The 22235-nt window shown below is 38.9% G+C and overlaps 1 protein-coding gene across 2 annotated transcripts in view; it reads left to right on the top strand.

Moving 5' to 3' along the window:
- ca16b (carbonic anhydrase XVI b) overlaps nt 1-22235 on the top strand; it is a 122243-nt gene that overhangs the window by 24238 nt on the left and 75770 nt on the right. Inside the window, exon 2 of one of the 2 annotated variants that reach the window (XM_066663918.1) lies at nt 5473-5556. The exons of the other annotated variant lie outside the window; for it this stretch is intronic. Coding sequence (XP_066520015.1) covers nt 5473-5556 — 84 coding nt within the window. The remainder of the gene's footprint in view (nt 1-5472; nt 5557-22235) is intronic. 2 annotated transcript variants of the gene reach the window in all.

Raw genomic sequence — 22235 nt, 5'->3', positions numbered from 1 at the left:
AAATTTCTGGAAACTGCTGTGGAATGAATTTGCTGCCATTTGAGATTAAACCTCAGCACCTCAAAGTAAACTACATTTATAATTTAGCTCTTAGAATCTTATTCAGTCTTCATTATTTATCATCCTTGTTGTTGCTATTGACATTGATGTCAGTGATGTGAAGCACAGAATATCATTCCTTGTGGAGTTTTATTTATTTATTTGTTTATTTATTTATTTATTTAATGTGAGTGAGAGGGTGGCACGGTGTCGCAGTCACACAGCTCCAGGGACCTGGAGGTTGTGGGTTCAAGTCCCGCTCCTGGTGATTGTCTGGGAGCAGTTTGGTGTGTTCTCCCTGTGTCTGTGTGGGTTTCCTCCCAGTCCAAAAACACACATTGGCAGGTGGATTGATGACTCAAAAGTGTCCATAGATGTAAGTGTGTGAGTGAATGTGTGTGTCACACTGTGAATGACAGGTCCCCCCTCGAGGGTGTGTTCCTGCCTTGTGCCCAGTTATTCCTGGTAGGCTTCGGACCCACCACAACCCTGAATTGGATAAGTGCTTACAGACAATGAATGAATGAGTGAGTTACAAGCCAGTCTCAGTTGTTTTCAATTCAAAACAAATTATTATTATTATTAACACTTTTTGTATTTATTCATTATAACTGGATTTTTCAAGCACATTTTGGAAAAAAAAAACCTATGTCTATTGCTAGTTCAGTGTTGTTGTATCATGTTGTACCATATAATATTGAGGTAGTTTATTGAGAGTGCTTTGTATCAAATCATATTATAAAGTGTTGTGAAGTTGGAGAAATCCCCCAGCCTTCCACCCCCCCACCCTGTCAGAACCACGACCCGTGAACACACACATGGATTGCTGCTGACTTGTAGCTGCTGCTACAAGGCCCGAGGGACAAGGAGCACTTCAAACAGCCTCAGCAGCATCAGCACAACATTATTTAGCTTCTCTTCCATTTGAGGTCAAACCAGGCTGTTTACCCTCCATAATAAGTCATGAGAACACAATAAGCGCTTGCTTTTCAGTATGCATAGCCCTCTGAATAGTTTATGAAAGCATTAATAGGAACGAGTAATTGTTTACCGTTCCAGTCCAGTTGCCTGCGTGATCTGCCTCTCTGTCCATCAGGGGATTAAACAGTAGACAAAGCAGGATGGCTCGCTGGCCAATGAGAGCGTGCCTAATTGCTGGCTAACCAATAAGGGGGTCCTTAATTGCTGGGAGAGAGTGAATTGACTTAGCTCAGCCTTTAATTAATCTCCAATGTAATGATGCAAGCTGGGGTAAGAACAGAGCAGAGGGTAGCGAAATGTGTTTGTGCGAGCGGAGCATCTTCCCCAGAGAATGAGTCACTGGTAAGGTGGAGGAGGGCTCTTTGAAGTGAGATATAAATACAGGAATCCCCTTCTGGCTCCAAGAAGAAGATCCAAGTTCATCTCAAGGGGAGGGAGCTGTCACACAGGAGCTCTGATGATATGGCCACCGAAATTATTCAGTCATAAACTCCTAACTGACTTCTATACATTCGCTTCTTCATATGACCCGGTTTACACTTTAAACTTTAAAATGTGTCCTAGGAAGAAATGTTTTGTGTATACTCATTCAACAGACAAATGTAAGTGTTTGTGATTTCAACTGTGTCTTGATCTAGCTCTTGATCTTGAAGTCAAGCATGCATTTTGACCAGATCTGCGTGTGTATGTAGCCATAGTTTTTTCCAAGCTTCTGCACGTTAACTGCTTTACGTCATGTAGCTCCAAGCTCATCTCCTAATATTGTCTCTGCCCCCTCCTCATTAATGAGAAGATGGAGGATAAGGTTTAACCTGGGTTTTCTTTTTAAAATAATTTTTATATAAACGCACATCCTTTTATTTATTTATTTTTTTGATAAAATTACACAGCTGTGCAAATGTAATGTTAGGGGTTTTGTCCAAGGACTCTTATAGTCCTTTTGTTCACAAAGAACTTGGTTCGTGAACTGGTTTCCATTCTGGATTCTTGGAACCTTTGTGTTTCCAGCCAGCGTTTCCAGAAGTTTTCATGGGAACCAAGGATATGCCATCAATAGGGGGCAGAGTCAGGGCAGAGGGTTAGAGAACAGAGTCAGGGTTAATCCACTGCTTATGGCGTTATATATAATAGATGTGTTTGATATGTGGCAAAACCAGTGAAGACCTCACCCCAATCCCTGTAACTCTTTACCAGAGTGAGCTCCACTGACCAGCGCAAAGTCTGACACATACCATGACACAACAAGCACACAACACAAACAAAACCCCCTCCACCCTAAAAACAAACACACAATCACACACACACATGCCCTAAACTAACAAAAGGGCAGCCACTGAGTACGCTGGGAGCTTTCCTGGGGGATCTCCCCAGCCCCTGACATGCTCTGTATCTATATGATTGTTACACAACTTATTATACTAACTGTTAATTATATCAAAGTCATTCCACTGACCATTGCCCTCCAATTTTTTACTTTCATTGTTCCTGTGATGTTACACATTTTTACATGTATCTGCTTATATCTTTTTTGAAGCTTTTTTGAAGTTTTTTTATATTCAAAACTGTTTTTGAAATTCAGTACACCAGTTGATCTGAAAGCCCTGGTTACACAATAGTGCAATATAACCGTATAAAACAGAACACCATTCTACACAAAATAACTTTTTGTATTGTGAGTTCTTTAACTAAAAATGTCATAATAGGTTAAAATCAATTTTAATCATCCTAAAATATATGCAGCCGAATCACCCTGTAAATCACCCTGCAAAATGAAAACTTAAATCTATGCATCACAATGAATTCCTACTTCTTTTCCGAGCAGTTCCCCAGTTATCAGCTGTTGTTTTGTAGCATGTCTGTGATGTACCTGTGTCACTGTGTAGAGAGAAGCAGAAGCACTTTAACTGACTACAAAGCAGCGCATACACAGGCATGTTAAGTCTCCTCCAGATTTTGAAGATGCCTTTCATATGTGCAGGGGGTCTCCCACAGGTGTGAAGGGGCTTTGAAACATACCGAGGCAGATAAACAGGACAATTACGGAGCTGGTGGGAAGAGAGTCGCAGGCCACATTACGCCACACATGTTTTAAAGTGTAGTTTTAGAGAAGAGTGAGCTGCTGTTGAAATATTAATATAGCTGGAGGAGAGGGGGAGTGAGAAGGAGAGAGCTGATCCTGCAGTGCCCAGCGTGGAACTCTCTGATGCACACAGAGAGGTGGGCACACTTCACTACTTTGAATTAGTTCTTCTTTTTTCCTCTTCTGTATCGCTCTCTCTCTCTCTCTCTCTCTCTCTCTCTCTCTCTCTCTTTCTCTCTCTCAAACATCTCACCATCCACCCTCCTTTTTGCTTCAAATTCCCTTGTACATGTTATTTGTGCAGTGTAGCTGTGTGTCTTCGAACACTTGAAGCAATGTGAAATTCCTTTCATTTTTAGAAATGGAAATTCAATATCAATTTATTTATTGTCAGTTTTGTCCACTACTTACTCTCTGTCAATTACACTCAGTAGCTAGGTCTCCCTCATTAGCTCATGCCTTTATGCTAGCACATATTTTCTCTGAAACCCATGAAGTGCCATCACATTCTTTCTTTCAAACTTCTGCTAATCTTCAGCTCTACATCGCTGGCAGAGAGCACTGTCAGTTCTGTTATATGAGCTAACAGACACTTGTGTTGGCTAACATCTTGCTGAGTGACTGCAGAAGTAGGAGGGCCATCCTACTCACCGAAAGAGAGCCAAGCACTTTATACCAATACTGAAACTAATAGTTATTAGCAGAATGAATGTAGTTGTGTAGGTGTCCTGGTGCAAGATGTGCCTATAATAATATCTAAAATATATTTGATAAATGAAAAAAGCAACGTTACTTGTGTTCTCGAATATAGGCTCATTTTTAGTGGTGTAACATATCACAAAACTCATATTTTGTTCACATAGGTCATGGATCTGGTCATTTTGTGATCACCAAAAAGAAAAAACAACAATCATTGTTATATGATTGTGAAAATCTTATCAAAATACTTGTTCACCTTCTGCCCCTCCCCTTTTAAACTGTTTGCTTGTTTTATCTGCCTTTGTGTTAGGATTACCTGTAGCTTTGTAAAGTACACATGCACATGTGTGGATTACAGGTGTAAAGTCTGTGCTTTGTGATATTTATATGACTTATACAAAGTAAGAAATAACAGCATTACTAAAGGTGTAAACTTAATGTTTGTGTGTTTTAAACAAAGACATTGAGGAATGAGACCTGTTTATTAAATGCTAAACTTCAGCCTTGCATAATCGCCTTTTTAAGTTGGAACAAAAAATTCTAATAAGAAGCTGGCAAATAATTACAATTTTAGCATCATAAACTGACCCATTTAAGGTGGAAGTAAAGGTTTAATTGTGAAAACTGAGAATAAGAAGCAAATGTCTGCCTCTTAATATGACTTTTAAAGCGAAAGTCTACAATTGTGGGTAAACAAAATTCTCTCTGGTTGTTTACCTTTTAAGGTGAAACTGTGTGCTTGAGGGTGGGTGGGGAGACGTGCAAATAACGTTTGTGCTTTTCAACGTTCAAGTTCTCTCCTTTGCCTAATAAAGAAGTTAACATCAGCCTTGACTAGTGACACGTTTAACACTAGACGCGCCAACAGCTGGGTGTTTATTTGACTGCTGTGACTACCTGACTAAATTCACTCCAAGGACTGTGTTTGTTTTCATGTGGGATGGAAGTCAGCACAGATCTCGGAGTCAGTCACAGTAGTCAAATAAGCAGCTCTCAATACTTCAGGTCTCTGTGGATCAAAGAAGCAAGATGTTTCTAGTGTAAAGGTGGAAATTAATATTCCAGTATGAATTTCTTATCGGGTTGTGGGTTCAAGTTGCGCTCCAGGTGACTGTCTGTGAGGAGTTTGGTGAGTTCTCCCTGTGTCCTTGTGGGTTTCCTCTGGGTGCTTTGGTTTTCTCCCACAGTCCAAAAATACATGTTGATATGTGGATTGGTGACTCAAAAGTGTCTCTAGGTGTGAATTAATGTGTTTCTGAGTGTTGTCCTGCAAAGTACTGGTGCCCCTCCAGCGTATGCTCCTGCCTTCCCCGTGATTCCAGGTAGTCTCCAGACCCACCGCGACCCTGAGCTGGAGAAGTGGTTATAGACAATGAATGAAAGAATGGATGAATGTCTTAATAGCTCAAATTTGCAGTACCTCCAGGGGTAAAAACAGCAGGGGCTCGTTCACATTTTGCCTCACCGTCTCCTTCCACTGGCCCCAGTGAAGCAAGCCAGCAACAGTGTTGTACCACCACAAAGGGTTTCAGTAATAAGCCATATGTAAACATAAGTTGGAATTCTATACAGATTTGTTAATTCTCACAAATTTGCTTAACATATATGAAGCTTTTTCATGGAGTCAGGCCAGTTTTCTAAAGCCCCTTATGTCTGTGTGTTTTTCTTCATAGCATCTGCACCTATGGGAGTGACGCATCTTCATCATCATCAGAGAGAGAAGAGGGCAGCTGGGGAGCCGTACTGGGCGTATTCAGGTGAGCTGTCTTCTCCTTGCTTCTATCATGAAAGCTCCCTTGTCTGGAAAGGCAGTGTCATGCCAACTGCTCGCTTCTCTGTGCTCTTTCTTCCCCTTTGTCTGATCAAGTGCACTTGTGCTTTTTTATCCTTTCCTTTCTTTCTGGAAATAGCAATTTCCTGTCTTTATAAGTGATCAGTAATTAGTCTTTTTCTTTTTTCTGCCAGCCAATGCTACTACAGCACCTTCTTTGGGTATATTTCAACCTTCAGTTTAAGGCACCTTCAATTCATAATTTAAGATGTTTCTGTCTTATCAACTTTCAAAGCTGCAGAAGTGAGCTAAAAGCACTTTTGAAGCAAGGGCTCAAGAAGATGTTCAATGCAGTGAAATGCATGAAAAGCAAATCCTCATATCTGCTCATTTCATGTGAATATATCTAGATTGCTGGTGTCTTTGTTGTGGTAGATATAAATCTGATTGCTATATGAAGCACAACATGCAAATCAGCTTATCCCTCTGCAACTAATTGTCTGTGTTGTTCCTTGTTTCTGTTTTTTCTTGTTTTGTGCCACATTAAAAATCACAACTGTCCCTATTCTTTAACTAAGAGGAAGGTGCCAGCTTGTACCACATGTGTTCAGACATCATGTGCAGGGAAGGGCATTGTCTAATGTGGCAGGACTATATCTGGGAGAAACAGATATATTTATGTTGCTGTAATGTCTGTCTAAAATGTGTCTATAAGATGAGCTTGTATGCGTGAACTTAAAAAAAAACATGTTTCTGCAGGCCTCCTAATGGCCTTTTAACCCATGAAATGGAACTCAATTTCTATAATAAATTCACATGAAAATATTTTGTTACTGAGATATTTAAAACACAATTGCTTGTGTGTGAATATATTTGAATGTATTGAACTGCTAGTGAGCAATGAGGGGGGAGATCCCCTGCTATTAAAATAATTCAGAATTCCACTAAAGAGACAGGCAGAGAAAAACGTTGTATGGCTATGGAAAACGGGTATATGTTCTTATTCTTATCTAATTTTAAATGGATTTTTATTTTGATAATCACTTATGCTCACTACCCTAGATCTTTAGAGGGCTGTAAAATTGGATTAGTCAACAACATTAAGAATCCAGTATCAAACAGGCGATAACCAGCTTTAACTATCCCCCAGAAACCCACTAACATTCCCCTGGTAAAGCCAGCTTCAATACCAGTACTACTTTTCATCTTTCTGCTAGCTCTCTTGCGTCTTACAGCTGGACGACTGGTTTTATTTGCTGACGACAGTTCTAGTTTCAATGTTTTGCTGGGCTACTGACTGCTGTTGTCCCTCTGAGGGACTTCCAACAAACAGCCAGTGTTTTTTTGCCCACAGTCCCAGCAGGCTTCCAGCAGTGAATGATCTTTAAGTGCAATACTTCCTTGCCTTTGCGTTCTTTGGCAGTATCATAAGTATGTTTACCATGTAGAATAGCTCTATATGTCCAGAGGGACCTCCTACTGGAGCTTTCTAACTTAAGAAAGGGAGTAAGCCACTTTTAATATGTCATTTATAACAATCCAATGATCTGTGCATTGTTTTTCCCTCCTCCTCTTTCTTCTTCTTCTTCTACTTCTTTATCTCCTTTCCAGTTAAGTGTTTTCTCCAACCCAAGCAATCCTGAGAGATTTGAGGATTATAAGGTTGTGTCTGAGAAAAGCATAGTTTAGAGATAATTGGCCTCAAACTTCTAAAGTTTGATGGCATTGTTATGAGAGAATTATTTTTGGTTTATTTTTTTTTCTGGTCCAAAAGTTACAATTAGCTGTATTCAGCATGTCAAACACATAAAAGATAGTTGACAGTAACTATGGTGTTACAAGTGATTGCAGAGGGGTATTGATTGGGCCAACAACAGAGGCACATGCAGGACGCTACTACTTCAGGAGCAGGTTTAAAAATGGTTTTAATGATCATTATCTTTGTATCTTTTAATATGTCATCTTTTAGTACCTGTCGAACACAGTGTCACAACTAGAAGATACGATTTGAAGAACACATTTAGCAGTTGGGTTTGATTTTCTATTGATGGGAGCAGTGTTAAAGAAGAGAACATGTTGTGCTTTAGGCGATATCTTGCCGCACATTTGCCCTGTAACAGATGTCCCTGTCCATACCAGCAGGCAGCATGAGCCGCCTCTCTACGATACACAGATTTCATAGAAGCTGTTCAATAACTCTCTTAGTTAAGGCCCTAATGCACCTCTCAAATCCTCTGACATTTGAGGTATCTTAATTGGCAAGTCTCTCCTTGTCTGCGTTTGTGTATGTTTGTGTATGTGTGTGTATGTAGTGTGTGTTCTGAAAGAAGCCAGAAGGTGCTTGTACCTTCCGTGCTCATGCAATCATTTCAGTGCTAGAGGGATTCTGTGGGCTCCTCTTTTTCTTCATGCTTTATGCTCCGAACCCAATCCTCTGGCCTCGGCACAGCAAAGAGAACACAAGACAAGAAAGCAATGATCAAGTGCACAATTCTGGGAGCTATATATATATGTGCACACACACACACACACACACATACATACACATCAAAAAAATGATCAAAAAGTGTGTGAGATCAGTAGGGATGCACAATCGGAATCAACCAAGATTGCAATCTGCAGATGTCTGCTGCGATCAGCTGTCAGGCAATTTTTGACTTTTATCTTTGTCCAGTTTGCATTGCTGTTTTATCATGTACAGTACATTGCAAAAGCCGTAGTTTTTCAGATTTATCTGAAAAACTGAAAATAAGTCGCCAAAGCTGGACATATTAAAAACGGAAATGTTTAATATTTTATTTAGTTGTTGAGGCTTCCAAGTACATTTTGGTTAAAACATATATTGTTTCCTTTTTGTTGAAAAATGAGTAACTGAAAAGCAGACTGTGTGATTTATATAAAAATAGTGTTTGATATAGTTCTTGAAATATTATTTACGTCCTGATAGCAATCAGCAAATCAAATGCTGTGATGACATAAAGAAAACGATCCATATAGGCCATAGGACTGTAAAAACTCTGTCCAATAATTTCACTCGGACTGAACGAGATAATTGAATTGTTAGCTGCCTGACTACCTACTTAAAATACCTGCATGTGTATTTCAACAACAAACATTATAGATTATATTGAATTTGAAAATTCAGAATAAACATTCACAACACTGTTTTTACATTATGATCATTTTGGGGATTTATTTTAGTTTAATAAGTTTATTTATTTAACATACACTTATATAGCGCCTTTCTACAAACCCAAGGATACTTTACAATCAACACAATATTCAAAGCACACCCACACTGGCGAGAAGCGGCAGCCAAACGGACACAGCGTACTCTTGACCAGGAACAACTGTCCACCTGGAGGACTGCATCGGGCACCAGGGTTTCACCCAGGATAGAGTGCCAATCTATGTCTGAGCGCACACACATTCACTCACACAAACAGACATTCATTCACAAACACACTTATTCACTCACACACCAGGACAGTTATTCGAGAAGCCAATTCACTGAACTTCCATGTGTTTTGGACTGTGGGAAGAAACCAGAGACCCTGGAGGAAACCCACACAGACACGGGGAGAACATGGAAACTTCCCCCAGATGGGACTTGATCCCAAGATCCCAGCGCTAAGAGGCGAATGTGTTAAGCCACCGTGTCTGGTTTTCTTGCATGTGAATGTGAGATGAGGTGGGTGGGTTGTGTGACTAATCAAGCCCTGTGCATTTGTGTGTTTTAAGGGAGTGGCTTTTTGGTGAAAGTGGGGGGTGTTCTTGTCTTTTTCCCAGTCAGTTTTTCTGGCCTTTTTGACTAGAAAATAAACTTTAACTCTGACTTATGCACAGTTCTCTATCACAGTAATGATATACTTTGGACGAGTAATATTGAATAATTCATCATGATATATTCACACTAAATGTTCACAGTAACTTTGCACCATTGCCACTGTGATCGCATGCTCACTAGTCACATCACCGAATGTGCCACGTCAAGTAAGGCAGATTAAATCAAACGTTATGCTAAAAAAAATTTTGCTGCTTAATACACAAAGAAAACTGTTTTCATGCTCCGTAACAACTCGACAAGAGAAGCCTGCCTCATTCAGCATGGTTTACTTTGGTTACATGGGGTTTATTGCTAATGAGTGACATGCAGGCTCTGCTTTCACAGCAAACCACCAATCACTATCAATCTTGATCAGCAGACTTTAGCCTGGATTTATGGAAGAGAGTTTTATGAATACAGTGGGGTCCAAAAAAAATACCTGGTATGTTTTTAATAGCAGTTTAACACGCTTCTTTAGAAAATCACCTTAATCAATCTAGGGGACATGCAAAAAACAAAACCCTCTGATATTTTCATATTATTCATAAGTAATGTTGTAAGAAATGTTTTATTTTTATTTTTACATCGTAAAGATGTGACATTTAAACGTATGTATCTCTTTACCAGAGGAGAAGCTGTTGACATGTACGGTTTTTAATTTTATGCTATTGGCCAGTTGATAAAACAAACAGGATGATTTGACCTGACTTTTTAAACATTTTGCATATTAACAAGTTGTTTTAGGGTGGAGGTGGTGGCAAGTTCTCTGAAAAGCGTCTCTGAAATGGGCTTTTGGAGGAAAGAGCTTGAATACCTCTGCTCTATGATTAATTCTTTCTAAATACAGCTATTGAATTCATCAGCTGAAAATCCCTGTATTGTTTCATACCACAAAATATAATGCAAGAATATTGCAGTGTCAGCTTTTTCCAGTATTAGGCAGCCATAGGTCACACATCATAATGAATGAACAGCAGGCGTTTTTGAGTGCTCAGAAGAACGCCGTGTTGTCTTGTCAGCATCATTTTGCTTTTAAATGAATGCAGAGCACCTGAAGTCATGGTTAATGTATAAATGGAGAGTTCAGAATGTTTCTTACATATTTCATGTTGGTAGATCCTGGGTCATTTACTTGCTTTAGAATATTTGTATGTAATTTATTTATAAACCAGGTTTGTGCCCAGTGTATTGTAAGAAAACCTGAAATGCTAATTATTGGGTTTTTTTTTTACGTGAAAAAACAGTAGCTGCTATTGGAAATGGTGCAAAATGACTCTGAATTACCCTCAATTAATTAACCCACGTATTTTCCTTTTCCAATAAGGTTGCCATTTCAGAGATACGGTGTAACCCTGTGTTGCACAGTGTGTGTTTCTGTGTGTGCATGCTAGGTGTCTGTGGGTGGCTTGAAGAATACACCCCATTGGCTGTGGGGTACTTGTGTTTTAGTATTTAGGCCATAGCTGAGATTGATAACATCTCCAGGAGGGAGGGCCATTCTCTAATTTCCTGACATTTCTCAGCTCACTCTGCACCTTTCCCCACCCACACACACACAAACATACACACACAAGGCCCCCCACAGTCCTCAACATCCTCTTGTTTTTTATCATTCTCTCTTCCATTCATTCTGTGCCTCTAATTTCGACTTTGATTTTAACTGCAAATTGAGATGGCCTGGTCTCTGCTGGAGGCCTAGAGCAGTCTGATCTAAAGTATGCTTCTGTTAACCATATTTCACAACCAATTGTTTACTTTTTTGCTTTAAATGATAATCACACATTTGAGAACACTTATATGGGGTATAACAGTAAGCCAGCTACATGTTAATGATGTGAAGGGGATGTGCGTGCGTTTGTGTACCCAGAATAGTCATAACTCATTTCCTCTGTCTGCCCTCGCAGTTATCCACACGTCAGGATTTATCTAAAAAATACGGCCAAAAGTTTTTGGACACATGCTCATCCAATATTTCTTCTGAAAGGAAGGGTACTAACATGTGGTTTGTTGGTTTGTCACCCTGTGTTACAGTGACAGCATCCTTTCGTTAGACTAGGTATTGGAACATTGCTGTGAGGATTTGATGGCATTTGGCCATGAGGATATTGATGTTGTATAAGTAGTTGGTGATTTCAACTTATCCCAGAGATATTAGATTATGCTCCATTACCTCAGAGAACAAGGTTCCTGAGCTTCTTAGTCCAAAGCCAAGGGGTTTTATACACTCTCCGAATAAAGGTACTGTACAGGCACGTTATTGTCACTAAAGGTACAAACAGGGTAAATGTAGCTTTAAAGGTACAACAATGGATTTAAAGTCCATTTGTATTCCCTAAAGGTACATAACATTCCTTTCTCTAGAAGGAGAGGTGAAGTTTTCTTTACAAAAAGTGTAAATAAATAAAAATATCATACATTCTGGGGAGGAAATTGGGTGTATTTTCGTACGTATAGCATATGGTGTAATTATCTACAATGATCTTTCCTAACTGATCTTTCCTAACTTTCCTACCATCAGTTTGTTCAAGAGTGTACTCCACCAGCCCACGTTTGGCATTGGGCGTGATGTAGGGCTGTGTCATATCATATCGTTTGTGATAATATCGTCATATCGTCAAACAATAAAAATATCATTATCGTGATATTCTGACTTGTTTGCATAATGACTCAGCACATTCTTTGTTTTTGTTATTTACTATGAAGGTTACTTTTTGTATAGTTGTTTTCTTTTTGCTGTTTATACGCACAACTACATTTTCTGCAATTTTTATGCTAAATAATTTTATACAAAATTCAAATCTTGGAAATTACTGTTGTTTACAAAATAAGCAAATGTTTACTGATTTCTTTTGTCCCTTCTTTATATTTAAATATTTGAAACTGTTGTGTTTGAAGTCAAATAAAACTTTTTAATAAATAAAACCATTTAATGCTATTAATATATATTAAATATATATGTAATTTAGTATGATTCATATTAATACAACATTTATTTTGTTGCATTAGTGCATTCTTGAAATTAATAAAAGTATTTTTCAGGGTTTTCTTCATATTGCCAAGGATGTCGTTATTGCCAAACAACCTGAAATATTGTGTTATTATTTTAGGGCCCACACATATCATGGTGACCATTAGCTTATGTGCAGTTGTTCCATATTTTCTTATTTAATTTGATGTTCAGTGATTGTAAACATGCCTGCAACTTTACTTTGTAGCCCTCATTTTCTAATGCCTTGTGTTTGCTGGTGGCATTCCACTACTGCGTTAACCCCTGTGGTCGGAATCTTGCATGCTTTGTTTCTTTGATTTCCAGCGTGTCTTTAGGTTTTATGGTTAAGTAAGTCCTCACATGCGTGGGTGCTGTGCTCAGTGTCTTTTAAAGAGTTCTCTTGTTTTGTTTATTTTATCAAAGCCTCAATTCCTTGAGGAAGTATGTGCTTAGTTCCCTGTGTCACTGACGCTGACCCACCATCACATGTGCTGCATTTTTCAAGAACCCAAAGAGGGTTAGGTCCCCAGCTCTAATCGAGTGTGCATTCCTTTTAATAAGCAGTCTGTGGTGAACATAATAGCAAATGAGATGATTTTGTGACATCACAAAAATTAAGGAATCAATGGAGGCTCATTTACAGACGAGTAACCCTGTATGGACTTCGTGAACGGCTTTATATTAAAAGTGAAAGGGAAATTAAAGCCCTTATAGACGCCGAATTCTGACTCTTAATATCACGAGTACGTCATAAATGTAGTCATAAATGACAATTAAGTTAGCCGAGGAGTACAGATTCCGTTATGGTTTATTTAAAGTGTGTGTAAGTGTATGTTTTTGTGAGTGTGTGTGTGTGTGTGTGTGTGTGTGTGTGTGTGTGTGTGTGTAGAGAGAGGTATTTCTCATAAGGGACAGATAATATTGCACACTGCAGGGTGTTCCCCAGGGAGTATGGCTATGCATCATTACACTTTTTTTTTTCCTCTCATATTCCACCAGTTTTCTCTCTCTCTCGCTCTCTGGATGCACGTCTCTCTCTCTCTGTCCCATCTATCTTTCTTTTTTTTTTTTTTCTTCCTTTCTTTCTCTGTACATGCACACCTCTTTCTCCCCTTTTCACTTTTCTTCTTTCACTTTGTCTCCCTTTGCCTGTCTCTCTGTCTCCCTCCTTGTTTTTTTCCTCCCTCTCTCCCATCTCTCACCCCATCTATCCCTCCCTCACTGTCTCTCTCTCTCTCTCTCTCTCTCTCTCTCTCTCTCTTTCTCTCTCTCCCTCTCCCATCTTCCTTCCTACTTTTTGCAAATGTTCGCTTTGAGCTAAAAAGAGAGCACTGCAGTCTGACAGCTCTCAGTTCTTCCCCTATGATGTTATTTCAAAAGCTCCGCTCTGTTGTCATTTACGAGGATATACAGCAAACATTTCTCAAGGTAATTTCTGGGTCACGCTCGCTTGTATCACAGCACTGCAGATCACAAATACCATAAATATATACTTTACTCTCTGGCTGAGGGTGTAAAGATGGGGTGATGTGGTGTATTCACTTCTCTGAGTCATGTTCCTTAGCAGGGATGACTCGTGTGGGGCTTATTTAGATCACATCAGCATTGTTCTCCCAAATTGGCCAATTTCTCAGTGTCCTTGGCAACCTTTTGATTGATTGGTCAAGATGGCCAGCCAGGTTGGTTATGCAGGGAGAGCCCCCTCATAATTTGGAATGATAAATTGCTCAGACAAGAACCAATTTGTGTGAGCAATCAGGACCCTACATCATCCTGGTGCTCTTTATGACAAAACGCCTTTTCCTTCCTGGAAAAACAGATTTAATAGGAATTCTAATGAATTAGTGGCTTATGCATTGAGCTTTGATGTTATTGTGTTTTTGCGAAGGGTGGGCTGGGAATCTGGAGTTGTTTCCTGGCTTTGAGATTGATGCCTGTTCCTCAAAGGGGCAGGTGTTAATGTAATTTGCTGTGGTTTTATAAAGGTTTGTGAATGTTGGGAATAAGGATGGGAGGATTGATCGACTATAGATTGGAATGTGTATTCATGCACAGGCAGATCTGGACTATTTTAGATTTGGTGGTGTCATGTGATATTTGGGCAGTTGGGAGCTGAAGCTAACAGTACATTTTAAAGCCTGTTTTTGTCAAAAGGTTACAAAAGTAGCATTGGAACCTAAACTGGGGTGGGGTGGGGGAGTTAAAGAACAGCGCTTGCTCTTCCCTCAACATCCATAACTAAAGGACCCTTAAGCAAGGCATGTAAATCCTTACTGCTCCAGTTGGTACTAAGGAGGCGTTGCGCGCGTGTGTGTGTGTGTGCTCAAGATTTTAGTTGTGCCCCTATACTTGTTTTTCATGTTTCTGTAATTTGTTATGCTATTGAAAATGTTTGCTTTATCATACAATGATGCAACAGTTAAAATTTAAGGTGAAATAAAAAAAATAAAATAAGAATCTGACAAATTAGAATCCTTATCGTCTAGTGTATGCCTGGCTCTAAAATGATTTAAAGCATGGTGTTTTGTCATTAAACTGGGAGACGTCCCTTATTTTATAGGGATTTCTCACTGTGTTGTTTGTCAGTAAACTAATGTAAAAAACCATGTTTTTTGTTTTTGTTTGGATTAATTTTGTGTCACATGCCACCATTGATCAACTATTAAACTGCTAAAAGACGTCCTCACTTTATACTGATTCCTTTCTAGTGGTGTTAATTGACTATCGACTATTCATCTTACATACTGACTGTTTGTTTCCAGAACGAAGAAAATGCAGGATCAGATTGAGTACGCCTGGATCTCCAGCATGTTCTGAATCCCCATTGTGAGCTGCTGAGAGTTGTGCAAAGAGCTTTGCAACGATTTTCAGTGGGAGGAAGGAGAAAATATATATTGAAATATGAGCCATGCTAATGTTTGTGTGCCTGTGATGTTATTTAGAGCCTCATTAGGGACAACCAAAATGCGTTCCTGCTCCTCCATTTCCTCTCTTCTCCACCCACTCTGTGTGTCAGCTGTAGCAGCACTCCATCAAAGCTGCCAGAATATTAAAAAGCATAAACATGATTGTGTAAAATATTTAGCAAAACATTTACTATCTTTTAGTGTTCACAACCCAGAGCTCATGAGGCTGATGTCTATCTGTGGCTCTGGTTGAACATTAGCATTCGAGAAGAAAAGCCGAAAACTAGCAGCTGGAGTTTGTCAAGCGCTTGCTGGCTCTGTTGGTTTATTGTAAGCTGTTAAGCAGCACTTGGCTGCTTTGAAAAAATGTCTGTCAGTGAGGAGAGGGTGGGCTTGGTAAAACTTTCCGACCACACCCGTAACAGTCTGGACACAGTGTATGAGATTATATCTCTGTCTGAAAGGAAGAGGATATGAGGCTAATGGTGGGCTGGGTTGTGGAACATGGGTCCATGTGTTACATATTCAGAGTACCTTGTCAATAGTGCTGGGCGATATGAGCGCAAATTAATATCATGATTAATTGTATATTTTACCATGATTACGATTAATGAACGATCATTTTGTTTTTGCATGTTTTATCCTCATAGTTCAGTGACGAGGCTTGTAATATAATGTGCTCAAGTATTAAATATGGGATATTATTTCTAATTTAGCTGGGAGCTTGTGATTTAGCGTCTGATTGTGCTTTGGTCGCTGAAACTGTTTTTTTCTTAGTGTTTAAATTTGACTTCTTTTTGTTTAGTGTCGTCTTAATTATAGTCAAAGCATAGCACGTCCAAATCATAAATGCTGTGTTTTTCCTTGGTACAAGCTGCTGGAGTTGCTCGGTTGGTCTCGGTGTTTAGGTTGCTTCCATGTGGCAGAATCACATGACTACAGCTTGGTAGCATGGTTTTAAAGGGACAGTACATTAACTCATATAAAATGAGTTATAAATAAAAATCATATCAAAATAAAATAATCAAAATAAATAATCTATATAGACAAGATTAGGTCAATTAGAAGTTCTGAATGTCGTACATAAATATTAAAGACAAATATGTTTTTTAAAGATGGCATAATATCTATTTTTTCAGAAATAAAAAAGTAAAACCTTCAGTACTAGAGAATACAATCCAATATTTTTCTTTTAAAAATCATAAGCTTTCAAATTAACTATATTTAGTTGAAGCAACTCATTTGAAGCCGGTGTTTACACTGAATTTCAACATGCGTATTAATAAAGTCATGCAGTGACTGAACGTGTTCACAAACTCCAGAATAGAACCTGTCATATATCACAGAGAATATTATTTCTAAAAATGACTTTGAACACAATATATTGAGATGTTTATTGGTGACTTTTTGAGATACCCGTTTTGGTATAAAATGTATTTTGTAAATGTAAGTTGTGGAGAAGTAGATTCAAGGGATAGGAATAAGGCAAACGCTCTGTAAATATTTCAGATTCAGCTATATTTTACCATACTCTGTATTATATCTGAATTTAAAAAACAATCAGTGGAAGTTCTTTGTAAGATGAGCATCCAAATGTAGGCTCTCATTCTCCATCTGCTTAAACACTCCTGTGACCCCACAGGAACAGGCACTCAGCTAACAACATGACTTCACACAGTGTGAGAGAGTGAGTGCTATTTCAGGATAGATTTGTACAGGATTGGATCGGATTCATTCTTTCTTTCCTCTGATATAAGATCCAGAATTTTTTTTGGGAGATATAGACCTGATACTGATACATGTTGCCATTGCTGGCGTTATGTTAGTTTTATTAGTTATGAGCAGAACAAAGAGGCTTTGAGGCTTTAAAGCCAAAGCCATAGCTTCAGATATTCATCATTTATGCATTGCATTTCTTGACATGCTATAGAACATCAGCACTGTAATACTGACAAATCATCTCATCATACTGTCCCTAGAGGTCTAGCCTTATTGTGCTTACCTCAACAGAAGATGCATCTACAGACAGGGGGCCTCTAGAGGGGTCTGTCTCGGTTAAGAGGTGAGGTCAGTGAAAGGTGACACTAAGATCTATAGAATTTTGCTGTGATATATATACATCTCCATTTCATAAACGTCTATCACTTTTCTGCCCATGTATGAGAATTTCATAATGAATGGATTCAATTAATTAAATAAATAAAAATCAAAGTACAGTTTTGATCTAGAAACAGATAGAAGGTTTTTAGTGAATAAGCAGCAGAGGTCATGTAGGTGCCATCAAAGAGAACAGATATTGCATTCATTTCATTTGCTCTATTATTATCCTCTTAAATTCAGTAATTATATATTATGCCTTGTAACCTCTTATATGTAGGTATTAAACTAACATCTATTATTCACTAGCTTTTATAGAACTATGCAACTAATACATCCTCTGAACATTGGGTTGTCTTGGAAAATGCAAATGAAATAAGAAAGCATTAAGACTTTGACTTATATTTCATTGCAGACCGTATGAACACTAAATGCTTTGTGAGGTCAGCACAGTTTCTACTGTAAATACTCATCCATTACAAAAAAAACAACATTTTTTTGGACAGGGAGTTTAGAGCAAGTAAAATGATATTAAATAAGGATACGATTGGAAAAAACTGATGGTCAGCAAATGACTGTGATCATGATTTAATACAAAAAAGAACCCAGGAACCCTTGAAATTTAGGAGCACAAACAATAAATGGCAATTCCTTCCCTGTCTTTCCTTGAGGTGCACTGTTTTTAAACATTTTAATAATTTAATGTCATTAAATTCTAATGCCTAAAAACCATTATTCTTCAAAGAAAGATCAAAACACATTTGGATATTTCACAGTCTGCAGTGCACAAGTTTCAAAGATCTTGGAGGAATTTGAGTACTTAAAGGGCAAGGGTGAAGGCCTATGCTGAGTAACTGGGCTCAGAGGCATCTAGGAAGAACCAGTGCACAGTGGAAATGTGTATCGTGGTCAGACAAATTAATATTTCATCGCTTTTTTGGAGGAAATGGATGCAGTGTGCTCACTGTGTGTCTTCAGTTCTTAAATGTCTTTCAGCTGTTGTGAAAGAAATGGTAATGTTACAAAGTGGAAGATGTTTTTTTTTTATATGTTGCAAATTAAAATACATATGATTTAATTGATATAACTGCCTATATATATAAAATATTAAACTTCAAAAAATATGCTGTTGTATTTTATCCAAAGTCATTCAGGACAGATATCATTAAGAAGCCACTGCTTATTTTATTTCAAATCACCATATCATTCCAACTTTTTCTAATTTAAGATTGTAATTATGAGTGAAAAATGCAAGAGGCCAAGACCAAAAAAACAGCCCCTACAGACAGAGCATTGATTTGTTAGAAACCTCAAGGAAAGGCCTGAAGGTCCCCTTCCCTTTTCAGATTCATATGTATAGCTCTATATTAGAGAATGGGTAATCAGTAACCTGAAGGAACACGTCTCGGAGCACTGTAGCTCTAATTGGTTTGTTTACTCAATCATTGTTTATAGACAATAGCATTAAACTTGCTCATATAATAATGTAAGAAACTTAACAATTGAATAGAACCCTGATGCAAATGCTGTTTTCAGCTCTTGGGACGTGTAAAAAAGCAATTGTCTTACAGAATAAATGCTCCATAAAAATCATTTAATAAAGACTCCACCAATCAAGTCCCGTTGATTACAGCTTGTATTGTTGATTGCAGGGGCCATCTTGCTCTGAGGGTGTGTTAAGACTTGTAGTTTGGACCACAAAAGAAAATGACCAATTGTTACATTTTAGAATGACACTTTTAGAATCAAACCAAAGTAAGTAAAAAATTGACATATAAACACATGCATGAAACTAGTCATCAGAGACGACAGCTGGGTTTAATGCACCTATCAGTGTTGTGTGTTAGTTTTAGCAGAGCTGCCGCTCTGGTTTTACCTTATGACATAGCAAGAGGTGTTAAAAGAAAAAAGGAGTCAAAACAGACATTCCTCCACATCACAAGCCAAAGAGGGTTGGATATGGAGCTAAATCAATCTCAAAATTTCAAGTTTATCACATGCTGTACAAAAATAATTAAAATATAACATTCATATTGTTTGTTTTTATCACACTCTGTTCCCTCACAATGTGATTCTTGTTAAAGTTTGGGACTAGAACACAATTTGGGATAAGAACCCAATATGTATTGTTCTTTTGTGTTCAGAACAGAACAGGCTGTGTTCTTGATTCAAATCTTGGTCTCTCTCAAGGTGTCTTCCTCATATTTTTTAGTTTTTCTTGCCACGTTTCGTTTTGTGATGCTCAGTGGGTCCCAGACATAGATGTCTTTAAAGCCTTTTTATTCCAAAGCCTATTTTGAATGTATGGTACAAAAAATAATAATTCAGTAGAATACTGTAATTGCCATGAGGGAACATGTGGTTAAATTTGATTAATTTTTGTGATCAGTTAGGCAGTAGAAAACAATTAATTGTGGCAGACATCTTACACACATACACTTGTACTGGGATCTGACTTCTAAGATAGGGCTTTACTCTGTGTGTGGAACCCGTTGGGAATTTTACAGGTGCTTGAAACGTATTTTTGTTCTCTTGAGTCTGGTTTTAAAGGGAGTAGAATAACATCTGCAGTTCTGTCAGAACTCTCAGCACTCGTCTTCAGAGCAGGAAACCACGTATTCCACAGCTAAGTGCCATGAGATAGATGCAGATAACAGCAGAAGAAATGTGTTTTGTCTGGAACTGATTTGGGCCAGCAAATTAGACGCAAATAGCCATTTGATTTATTGTTTCCTTACTCGCTGCGCATGAGTCCTTAAAAGGAACATGGCAACTCTGTATGGAAGATGACCTCAGGAAGAAGGTACACAACATCCAACCACTCATTATTAATGGAGTCTGTGTGGAGAGGGTCTTGGACTTTCGCTTCTTGGGAGTCACCATCAGGGAGGACCTGACCTGGGGTATACACACTGCAGAGGTAGTGAAGAAGGCCGCATAACAGTTTATGAAAAAGTTTCTATCCTTCAGCCATCACAATGCTGAATGCTGCTAAGTGGTCAGTTTAACCTAGAGTGTCTTTTGCAGTGCAATACAAATTCATGTTTACAGTACAGCTATAAGTCAACACTGGCTAAGGGACAAGTACAACATAATGTATGCATGAATGAAAAACAGTGCTCAGACTATTTTGGTATTTATTCCTTTTTTTATATGTTTTAAATTGAGTAATTGTGTTTTATATTGCACCTTAATTGAACAATGTTCCATTGTTACAATGACAAAGATGTATTATTATTATTATTATTGGGTGGCACTGTGGCGCAGCAACAGAGCTCCAGGGACCTGGAGATTGTGGGTTCAAGTCCCGCTCTGGGTGACTGTGTGTGAGGAGTTTGGTGTGTTCTCCCAGTGTCTGCGTGGGTTTCCTCTGGGTGCTCCAGTTTCCCCCCACGGTCCAAAAACACATGTTGGTAGGTGGATTGGCAACTTGAAAGTTTCCATAGGTGTGAGTGAATATGTGTGTCTTTGTTGCCCTGTGAAGGACTTGCACCCCCTCCAGGGTGTGTTCCGGCCTTGTGCCCCATGATTACAGGCTCCGGACTCACTGTGTCCTTGAACTGGATAAGCAGGGATTCCTACCCGGAATCATTTCACACCTATGGATATTTCGAGTCGCCAATCCATCTAGCACCGTGTGTTTTTGGACCGTGGGTGGAAACTGGAGCACCTGGAGGAAACCCACGTGGACAAGGGGCGAACACACCAAACTCCTCACAGACAGTCACCCGGAACGGGAATCGAACCCACAACCTACAGGTCCCTGGAGCTGTGTGACTGCGACACTACCTGCTGCACCACTGTGCTGCACAATGAATGAATTTATTATTATTATTATTATTATAGTAATAATAATAATAATAGTTCAATTTAATTAAATTGATTTTAAATGGCAGGGTACTGTTTGGGAAATACATGCTTTATTCATTCATTCATTCATTATCTGTAACCGCTTATCCAATTCAGGGTCGCGGTGGGTCCAGGGCCTACCTGGAATCATTGGGCGCAAGGCGGGAATACACCCTGGAGGGGGCGCCAGTCCTTCACAGGGCAACACAGACACACACACATTCACTCACACACTCACACCTACGGACACTTTGGAGTCACCAATCAACCTACCAACGTGTGTTTTTGGACTGTGGGAGGAAACCGGAGCACCCGGAGGAAACCCACGTGGAGAACACACCAACACCTCACAGACAGTCACCCGGAGTGGTAATCGACCCCACAACATCCAGGTCCCTGGAGACACTACCTGCTGCGCCACCGTGCCGCCCAATACATGCTTTAGCTCCTTGCAAAATATGTTTGTATATAAATAAGCAATGCTGTTTCTTAGTGGTAACATATTTTTGTACTTTTCATCATTTTTGTTGGCAGTATTATATGTAGGTGTGCCAGGGAGTGTGTTGTATTCCTTTGCTTTTCCATTTGATTAGCTTTTGAGCAAATTTCAGCAGAACATTCCAGAGGAAGTGGGTGGACACTGGGAAAGGGGCAAAAACTCAATCTCAAAGTTCAGCGTCAGTTAAAGAACTTCTTGTATGTTCCCATGGACCACAGCCAAAACCCAACTTAGACCATTACGCAACCTTTTGAAGACATTATATAAATTGTCTAGCGCTATCCCATGGTTTGTTTAGAAGACATTTCAGTGTTTTATATTTATTCCTCTTCTAAATCTCTCACAGCTCTGATGTATATGATTCTTTAACTGGAGATGATTGCTCCTAGAGAAAAATATATGTTTTATATAGTTTTAAAAATTTGCAAGGCCCTTTAGGCCCTGGTCATTTGAGGGTCCATTGTGAGAGTTGAAGAGCACTCTAAAATTACCCCACCTT

Source organism: Hoplias malabaricus, chromosome 3 (genome assembly GCF_029633855.1).
Source record: "Hoplias malabaricus isolate fHopMal1 chromosome 3, fHopMal1.hap1, whole genome shotgun sequence".
Classification (NCBI taxonomy): domain Eukaryota; kingdom Metazoa; phylum Chordata; class Actinopteri; order Characiformes; family Erythrinidae; genus Hoplias; species Hoplias malabaricus.
Note: the sequence above shows the minus strand (reverse complement) of the source record. Positions and strands in the feature narration are given on the sequence as shown.